General features: G+C 36.9%; 1 protein-coding gene across 1 annotated transcript; it reads left to right on the top strand.

Annotated features, from left to right (window-relative positions):
* The first annotated feature begins 363 nt into the window (after positions 1 to 363).
* Positions 364 to 1,914, top strand: LOC149224324 (uncharacterized). The gene has a single exon (XM_089388152.1). The coding sequence runs from the start codon at positions 364 to 366 to the stop codon at positions 1,912 to 1,914; it is 1,551 nt and encodes a 516-aa protein (XP_089244278.1).
* The last annotated feature ends 8,540 nt before the right edge of the window (positions 1,915 to 10,454 follow it).

The following is a 10,454-nucleotide window of genomic DNA, read 5'->3' as shown; positions in this document are numbered from 1 at the left end:
CTCCCTCTGGATAGAGGTCTCAAATATTTGGGATTCAGACTAAAGCCTACTTGTCAAAGAATTGCTGATTGGGTGTGGTTGGTCGCCAAATTGGAAAAAAGACTCTTAGGCTGGAGCTTCAGATACCTATCTAGGGCTGGCAGATTGGTACTCATTAAGTCTGTCTTAGAGGCTACCCCGGTCTTCTGGATGGCACTTGCGTGGATACCGCGGAATATTCTGGGACGATTGAAACAACTGTGCAACTGATACCTCTGGAATGGAAATCATGACAAAAGAATATTTGCATGGATAAGCTGGAAGAAAATCACCTTGCCCAAAAAATGGGGTGGCTGGGGTCTCAAAGACCTACCCGACTTCGCTATGGCTCTTGCTGCTAAGATGGGTTGGACGCTATTAACCAGTCAAAACCTATGGGCACAAGTATCCTATCACAAATACATTTGGCCTCAGAATATTCTGGATTGGGCTAGATTACCATCTTGGACAACGAAGGGATGTTCATCAATATGGAAGGCCCTGATACACTCCCTTCCCCTCATCCGAGATAATCTAGTCTGGAGAATAAACGATGGAACGCTGGGCAGGATTGGCCTGGATCCATGGATTGATAGTGGGGGCAGACACATCCTCAACAGAGATCTCATTTCATTTCTTCATGACCGGGACATTCGGAATTTTGCACATATTGCTGATCAACAGCGCACAGACATTTTCACTCAAGCTTGGAAATCGGCTCAGCAACTTGACCTTCCACCGCAGTGGCATCAGGAATGGAGTGAATATGTTCTTGCATTAAACGAATCCCATATCCGCATCAAACAAGGACCGGACGAACTTATTTGGTGTAAGGCGGACAATGGTATCTACGCACCTAAGTTTGGGTACAACGCTCTTATTATTCACAGAAGACCTGAACCATCGCCATCGTGGTGGCGTGACATTTGGAAGCTGAATGCCCCTCCACGCACCAGATTATTTTTCTGGTGTGTCCTCAAAGATATCATTCCCACGGGCGAACACCTTACTCGCAGATCCATCTATGGACCATCCTGGTGTTCTTTCTGCAAAGCGGCATCAGAGACTTCGGTCCACCTTTTCCTTCATTGCTCGGCAATTCACACTCTATGGAACAACATCTTCACTCATCTTGGCATTACGGGGAACTGGAATGGGGATGACATTACGGGTGCGTGGTCAGCCTGGAATCACTGCCACCCGGGCTCCAAGCTCCTAAACCTTCCCCTCGTGGCAACCTGGCACATTTGGTTAGCGCGGAATCGATATATATTCGAGGATCAGGCTGTGTGTTGGCCCCGTACAGAAGCAAACATCATTGCCGCGTATCAAGAATTACCTGACCCCCCACCCACTCGAACCAGGACGATACAGCCACAGCCCATTATCGATAAATCGACCCCTTGGGCCTTCTTCGATGGGGCTGCAAATCAAACTGGCTGTGGGGGTGGATTTGTTCTGCATATCAATGAACACCATAGATACTTTGTAAAAATGGGATTCGGCAGAGGATCAAATAATTATGCAGAGCTCTTGGCCATTCGAAATCTAATGCATTACTCTTTGACACATCAGTATACAAATCTTAATATTTTCGGGGACTCTATGACTGTTGTTAATTGGATCAATAATGCCACTATATGTCATACACACACTCTCAGCAATATATTATATGATGCACATACACTCAAGGCAGCATTTAATCATTTCTCATGTCTACACATTTACAGAGAACATAACAGCGAGGCTGACAAATTATCCAAAGAGGCCGCGATACTTCCCAGAGGAGAATGGCTAATTGTGGAGCAGCAGGGGACTGAAGAATTCAGATTTTTCCATAGGCCATACATAGATCAGAGAGAACAGCGGGACAACAGTCCCGGTAGCCGACAGTAATATAGTATTTTTGTCTTTGTTGAAAAACTGTACATAGATATGGATATCATACTTCTTGCAAATAGATCCCGCGTGATCTCGAACAGGCTATACAGGCAGACTCATATATGTCCTATCTCATATTTTTGTTTATACTCTGATACATCACCCTGTGTGGTGGATTTTGTATGATCACTACAACATATGCTAACTGCATCTACTATATGTAATTTTCTTAAAATAATGAAAATTACGGATTTTTCCAGTGGAAAAAAAGAACACTAATTATAATCAAATAAAAGAAGAAACTAATTAAGTTAAGTAGAATACATCACAAGCAATTATCAACATAAGATAAATCACCTAATCTAGATTTCCTAGATTTCTCAACACTTTGTACCAAATATTTGGTGCTCCATATCATTACTCAATTTCCATAGCTCCTTGGTTTCACCTACCAACATATACGCATATTTATTATTAAACAAAATAAATGAGTTACCTTTATGCCTCCTTCAATATTTCTATCCTTACATGTTTCTCTTCAGCTCTTCATACATTTCGCTGGTTTCTTCTACAAATATAACATCCTTCACTAATCTCCTTTTAGTGTTGCCAACAGTTCTCTGTAAGAAGTAAGCAGTTTAACTCTACTCTTCTCTGATACAAAAAATTCTTCCAACTAAAAGAATCCCTTCCCCCTCATAAGTATGGTAGCCAAATCATTTTAGATTGGACCTTGTTCATTAATTAGTCTCTAATGTCATTTCAAGTCACAATTTTTCCCTAATACCCACAACAAAATTATTTTCAAATCCCAAAGAAAAATACAACAAACTGAAATTACACACTTAAAACCAAAATTTTATAGCCCCTCAAGCACCAAGTCTTAATTTCAATTATTCATATGATTAAGGTTTTGGACTGAGGGTTCAAGTGAAAAAGCATTAGGCCTTTCAACCCTCTCCATTGAAAAACTCTATGTTATAACAAAAAAAACATGAAACCATAAAACCAAACTCACCAAACTTATAAAAATTGACATATAGTACTTACCTGGATACAGTCATCCAAGATGTACATGTGCTTGGATGTACCACATTCCATCACACCCTAGATTCTATGTGGCCCAAATTCAACTCCACACCGAGATAACTCCATTTGTGATATCCAGACAATGATCTTGCTAATTCCATGTTGGCACGTTAATCTAAGATCTGGTTCTCTGAGGGATCTAAGTGATTGAGATGTGTTAACTTCCTCACAATCCAAATAACTCGACATGCATGAATATCTGCCACTAGTGTATTTGTTTGTCCATCTGACAATCCATAGATGGTATATGGATAGTCTGCTTTTGGGGTCATGGATATGTCTATTGGCCTAGTTTTTCTTCACTCACAAAGTGTTAATCTAGATTTATCCCACTCGTAATCCCTTAGTATGAAATCTAGGTATCTAGACCTTCATGTTACTTCACAATTCTTCAAACATAGGATGTCCCTTTAAGTCAAATGTGGGTTATACACAAAAAATACATAATAAAATACTTGCAATCCACCTATCTCTGGATTTGGATTTACTCATATGGTTTCACTTGGATTTGGCCAAGATAGCCATATTTCCAAATACAAGGGAATTGGCTACAAAATATATAGGTTAGGGTTGCAATGTTGCATGAACTATGGCTCTTGATAAACAATTCTAATAGAATTCCTCTCTATCTTCAAAAAGTAACATAAAACCTTATAATGGGTTTTTCATTGTTAGGCCCCTATACTACTAGTGTAACCCCTTATTGTTATTAGTAGAACCCCCTTGTTATATTGTTGTACCCATTTAGTCCCCATATTGTTACTATTGTGCCCCATAGAAGCCCATTATTGTTATTATTGTGCCCTTACATTATTATTGTTATGTCAGCTTTAATTATTTTATGACCCCTTAGACTCCTATATATAGAAAGGAGGTCTTCTCATTTGTATCATCCAATAATTGTTCATTTGTGTAATGTAAAGGAGGTTTCCCCCTTGAAGAGGCTTGTTTATAAGTCGTTGATCTATATTTTCTATCTTTTTGTGAGTTGGTTTCATAACATTTGGTATCAGAGATGTGGATTCTATGGTTTTGCTGCTCCAAACAGGTCATCGTTGTATTTTCACTGTAACTATTTCACTACAAAGTTTTAGAAGCTAAAAAAAAAACCCATTTGAGAAAAAATTTGACTAAACATTGCGTCCAAATTTCATATCCTATATCGATATAGTTTTATAGATATAGTTTGAGGAATTTAGGGATTTTGTAGACCCCCGAATTACATTCCATAGGTCACCTTGGGAAAATCATCATAACTTTCTCTCTGAGCATCAAATTGAAATTTTGTAAGAAGTTCCAGAAATAGGACTTTCTGTAGTGTTTGGTATATCAGTTTTAGGTACTAAGGTCGAAACAGTGAGATGTGGCATGTCATACAAGTTCGCTCTACTGAACTAGTCTATAATCAAGTCACCGTGGGAGATTTGGCATAACTCTTTATTGGATAATCAAATTTTGATCAGACTTGTGGGGTTAGAAAGAGAACTCAGAGGGCTACCATAGGAAGAGATTTCAGAACTTGGAGATCTAAAATTACAGAGTTACAGTCATTTCAAGATCGAGCTCTTAAAATCAAGAAAAAATGAGATGAGGATGTTTGATGGCAAGGATTCGGTAAATTGGATACTACAGATGGAGAAATATTTTTATCTACATGGAGTACCACTGTTACAAAAGGTATGTATTGCATCTTCATACTTATAGCAAGATCAATGTTTATGGTATAAAGGGCTTTGTTCTTGTAAACTACTTGTTACATGGTCAATTTTCATGGAGGAAATTATAGCACATTATGAGGATACAAAGAGAAACACCTTCTTTAGAGAAACACCACAACAATTGGAAGAAAAAGGAGAAAAAGGGCTTTGTTAGAAAGTGGAGAGAAAAAATATGGCAACAAGGAAGTCTATCCCTCACAACTATAAATATGGAAGTGTTGTTTCTCTTAGCCTTCGACAACCTACGAGGGTTACACCACAATAATTGGAAGAAAAAAGAGAAAAATGGCTTTGTTACAATTGTGATAAAAATTGCATTAAAGGTCATAATTGTGCTGAGAAGAAATTATTTTACATTTATTGTGGAGAGGAGGAAGAAAAGTATCAAGAAATGTCAAAAGAAGAGTATATACACTAGGAACCAACCCTGAAGAAAGAAGAAATGAATCTGACCACATCTTGTAAAGCATTGGAAATAATTACTACTCCTCAAACTCTTAAGATAGAAGGACATATCAAGAAAAAAAAGGTTCAAGAAGTGAAAGACCACATCAAGAAAGAAGAAATGAATCTGACCATATCTTGTAATGCAATGGTCAGAATTACCACTCCTCAAACTATCAAGATAGAAGGACATATCAAGAAGAAAAATGTTCAAGAAGTGAAAGATCACATCGAGCATCAAGAAATGAATCTAACCATATCTTGTAAAGTATTGGAAGAAATTACCACTCCTCAAACTCTAAAGATAGAAGGACATATCAAGAAGAAAAAGGTTCAAGCTGTGAAAGATCGCATCGAGCATCAACAACAAGTTCTCCAACTTTTAAAGGATAATGCCACTTTGGTGGGGAATCAAATCAAACAACAGGTAGATCAACATTGCAGTGAAAAATGTTTTGGTGTAGGTGATTGGGTATTTTTACGGCTACATCTCAAGAAAGCTATTTATGAGAAGGAAATGTTGGCAATACTAGATGCACTTAAGAAATGGCGACCTTACCCAATGGGAAGACACTTCAAGGTAAAAATGGATCATGATAGTCTTAAATACATTTTAGAACAAATATTATCTTTAGAAGAACAGGAAAAATGGGTTACAAATATGTTGGGTTCTGACTTTCACATCATCTATAGAAAAGGGAAGCAAAATTTTGTTGCAGATGCACTCTCAAGAAGGAATGAGGATCTGGAAGCATTGTTTTGTGGTATTTCTATTATCCAACCACATTGGATAAATGAAGAAAGGGATGAATGGAAGAAGGATGAAGAAGTGTGGTCACTCATTCAAAAGTTGCAAAAGATCCCAATTCAAACAATATTGCCAGAACTTGAAGAGGAAGGAAAAATCATATTGAACTTGGAGCAGTCACCAAAACAAGAACCTGACAGCTATGAAATCAATCAATTTCAGAGTGTCTCATCAAGTGCAAGAACTTGCCCACTAAAGATTCTACATGGGAGGACAAGAATTGTATACAGAAGCATCAAGAACTATTCAAGCATTGAGGACAACACTTTTTGAAAGAGAGGGGCACGTTAGGCCCCTATACTTCTAGTGTAACCCCTTATTGTTATTAGTAGAACCCCCTTATTATATTGTTGTACCCATGTAGTCACCATATTGTTACTATTGTGCCCCATAGAAGCCCATTATTGTTATTATTGTGCCCTTACATCATTATTGTGATGTTAGCTTTGATTATATTATGACCCCTTAGACTCCTATATATAGAAAGGAGGTCTTGTCATTTGTATCATCCAAGAATTATTCATTTGTGTAATGTAAAGGAGGTCACCCCCTTATTGAAGAGGCTTATTTCTAAGGCGTTGATCTCTCCTTTCTATCTTTTTGTGAGCTGGTTTCATAACATTCACAAAGTTATTCTTTTGATCGTTCTGAGCTTTGATAACGTTGTCTTAGAAAAACATTCATCTCATTAATAACATAGTATTGGCCAAGAAGCTTGATATTCCAACTACTTGGGCTATTTCTTGGTTCTCTAGAACTATTGACTCATGATCTGCTTGACTCATTCACATATTTCATTCAAATCATTGTATTGCATGTGCTTCATGCATACGCGTACTTTCCTTATGAGGACTCAATTTCCTACACAAATAGTCTCGAATTAACATTAAAAAATGTATTAAAATTTCCGCATATTTAACATTTATAGGATAACTTATCAACTTAAACACAGGGATCAGGCACAAATGGAGGACAATCTAGCACAATTCTCATTAACATAGAATCTGTACAAATTGGCATGATTTACACAGTTATTGGGATTTTTCTACCCTTACGCTCTCCACTCTTCTATCAAACCTTTCATGGTCCTTTTGTCTCTCTTGGATATATCTTATTCTTTATCCCCTCTTTTGTCTCTCTATCTTCATTTACAAAGATCGATTATGTATGATAGTGATGGTATTTTGAGATCTACTAAAGCTTGACCTAATCTTCCATTAAAGAAAAATGTCAATTATAAGCCTAAAATCTATAACTTCTCAACAAATGTGTCCAAATAGTGCATTACATGTTATGAGGAAATATTTCCTAAATAAATCCCTATTTCAACAAGAAAATGAATCCTTATCTTTTAATTACATTATTTTTACTTACATTAAATTAAGGCAACCCATTCCTGTTAGTAAATGTGGCAAGACGTCTTAGGTATTATTAACTTGAAGAAATCCTCTTGCATCACTAATCCTCTTATGTTAATAATTCTCCTATTGTTCCTATTTTAATTCTTTTAGGAATTTGTTTGTATTTCTAATACACACAAAAAACAATACATTTTTTAGAATACCTATGAATCCCATGACATGTTGATGAAAATTGAAGATGATATAGATAGAATAAAAAATTAAAATGTAGTGTAAATTAATGAATGATATTTAACAATGATATCAAAATCCTTAGGCTGCATTTCCCAATCTACAATTCTAAATTTTGATGCTTGGGAGGATGACTTACTAAGTTTATATGTTGTAAAATTCCTTACAAAACTAGTATAAGTAGTGTACAATTATCGCAACTCGAAAATTATGAAGACAAGGATTATCGTTCCCCGAGGATTATGTAAATGTGGCGATAACACATCTACTTTAACAGTGCTTGTGAACTGTTGGAAAACACTAGGGGGGTAGGGTGAATCAGTATTCCTTAGCAATTAGCACTTTTAAATCTTTTCAAAGCATTAGTTAACCCTCAATTATTATTAACGTTTATGCAGTAATAATAGTAAATAAAATAACCCAAGAGGCACAAAGATTTTAGGTGGAAAACCCCATCCGGGTCAAAAACCACCGAACTTTTATAATAAATTCTTTAATCTTCAGCCCCAACTAAAATGAAAGAAATAACTTCCTAGAATTCTAGAAAATCATTCTTCTCCAGCTCCCACTGGATGGATGCTCCAACACCCGAGATTCTTCTGTAGTCAACTGAACGGATGCCCCAACACCCAATGAGCTACAACTCACCCTAGCACCACCCTACCACCCTAAATTTTTCACAGGCTTGAACCTGTTGGTGACTTCATGCACCAGCATATCACCACCCTACCACCCTATAGAATAATAAAAGAAGAATGGACTCCCTTACTAGGGAAAATGGTCCACTTTACAATGATATAGAATGATGTAGAAGAGGAAGACACACTAGATCATAACCCCAACTATGACACAACCACATAATGATGATCCTAGGCATCCCGACACTGCCTCTTGAACTCTTGGCAAATATACACTTGTACAACTTTTACAATGATGCTTTTACAATGACTCTGTACAATGATACTTTTACAATGATTGTATCAGTGCTTCTCACTTAAAGACTTCATACGGTGAACTTCTCGCTACTGTTCTGCATCTTGATTACTGCTCTTGTCATGCTACCCTTTCTCACTCTTCAAAACATTAGATTATTCATTGAGTCTTCTCTTGATGAATATATAATACCTACAAAAAGTCTTCAAGGAAATACCCATGACATGATAATAACAAAACTTACCTCATCCTGCAAAGCATATGTCAGTGCTAAACAAAACAACAAATAAGAACACAAAGAACCTAATGCAATTAAGAGATGAACATTCATATATAGAAGATACTCACCTATAGCTTAACTTTGCTACGTCCTTTTGCTACACCTTGATCTTTGCTCCCGTAGAAATTCTGGTCCTTTGCACCCCTTTACAACACTTGATCTAGTCTTTCTTGCCTTATAGGAGTACGATATTTAATCTTATGTATCTATGCGATTTCAGATGCCCAACATGTGGTCTTTGGTCTTGTAGAAGCCCTCTGAGTCATCTTTCCAATGCCATAGGTTTGACCCGATTTGGACTATTCAAGGCAAAGTTAAGGCCAATCTCTCACAATGACCTAATTATGGACTAGTTCAATAGAGTGAACTTGTACGACATTCCACATGTCACTGTTTTCTCCTTCATCTCTAACATTGATGTAAAAAAACTACATTCCATGCATTATTCACCACTTTTTACAGAATTCCAATCCTCTTCTGAGAGAGAGAGTTATGATGATTTTCCCATGGTCACTTCTTTGAGATGAAATCCAGTAGCCTGCAAAAGCACTAACTTCCACAGATCATATCTCTAAAATTATAGCAAACCAAGATCTAAGTTTCAGTCATGAAGTTCATCAAGATTGAGAATCAGATGGATTTTCATTTCAGAATCTAAGACTTCACAAAAATGAAGTTATAGCGAAAATGCCACAATCACTACATTTGGAGGATATATGAGATTTCTTTTTATAGAGTTGAGAGGGGCTTCTATAGAGAATATCAAAGGGATTTTATGGGCTTAAAAAATTATTAATTAATGACTATTCAATCACCAAAACCAATTATGAGTTCAATTCCACAACACCATAGAGTTTTAGCCCACTAACTGGGGTTACTAACTTCAAACATGAATATCTCTCAAACCATGAAGAATTACTTGACGTGACATATATCAACGGAAACATCTCGACGGGTGGAATCTATCTAGAAGATCCTTGACTCAAAATAAAGTAAGTTTTCAAGTCAAAGTTCCATTGCAATATCAGGGTAACTGCTGGTGTTGGTTGGGTTTACATCAATGACAACCTCAGATCATCTTTAGATCAACAATCTCCCCCTTTCGCATCGATGAGAATACAAGTACTCCCCCTGCGACCAGGGCACCTCTTCCTACTACCTTCTCTCCGCCTTTAACATAAATGGCAAAGGGTAACTCCCCCTAACACACAACCATCCTACGAACTTGTACACACTTCCACTCCACCCTTATTTTCTGAATAAGAAAAATCTAATGAGAACTTGGGAGAATCCCAAGATTCTAGCGAAGATATTCAAATGCTCCATGAGGTAAAGGTTTAGTGAGGATATCAATGATTTTTTCTTTTGTACCAACATATTCAAGCTTGATATTGTTTTGGCAACCTTGTCTTTAATGAAATGATATTTAATCGGAATGTGCTTCGGTTTGGAATGCATCCCAAGATTCTTGGAGATACTGATGGCGTTGGTGTTATTGCAAAATATGGGAATAGGCTCATCAAACTTGACCTAAAAAACATGGAAAGTTTTCTTCATCTAGAGAACTTGAGTACAAAAATCTACTACTGTGATATACTCTACTTCTGCTATGGATAATGAGATTGAGGTTTTCTTTTTGCTCAACCATGATACGAGAAAACCACCTAGATAGAATTCTACTCCACTACTAC

Source organism: Pinus tabuliformis, chromosome Q (assembly GCF_031772625.1).
Source record: "Pinus tabuliformis cultivar Carrire ecotype Pingquan chromosome Q, CPIR1, whole genome shotgun sequence".
NCBI lineage: Eukaryota > Viridiplantae > Streptophyta > Pinopsida > Pinales > Pinaceae > Pinus > Pinus tabuliformis.
The sequence above is the reverse complement of the archived record's forward strand: the minus strand, read 5'-3'. Positions and strand labels throughout refer to the sequence as shown.

Bases quoted from the DNA above. Each gene is read 5' to 3' on its own strand.
- LOC149224324 (XM_089388152.1), top strand. From the start codon at position 364: ATGGCTCTTGCTGCTAAGATGGGTTGGACGCTATTAACCAGTCAAAAC.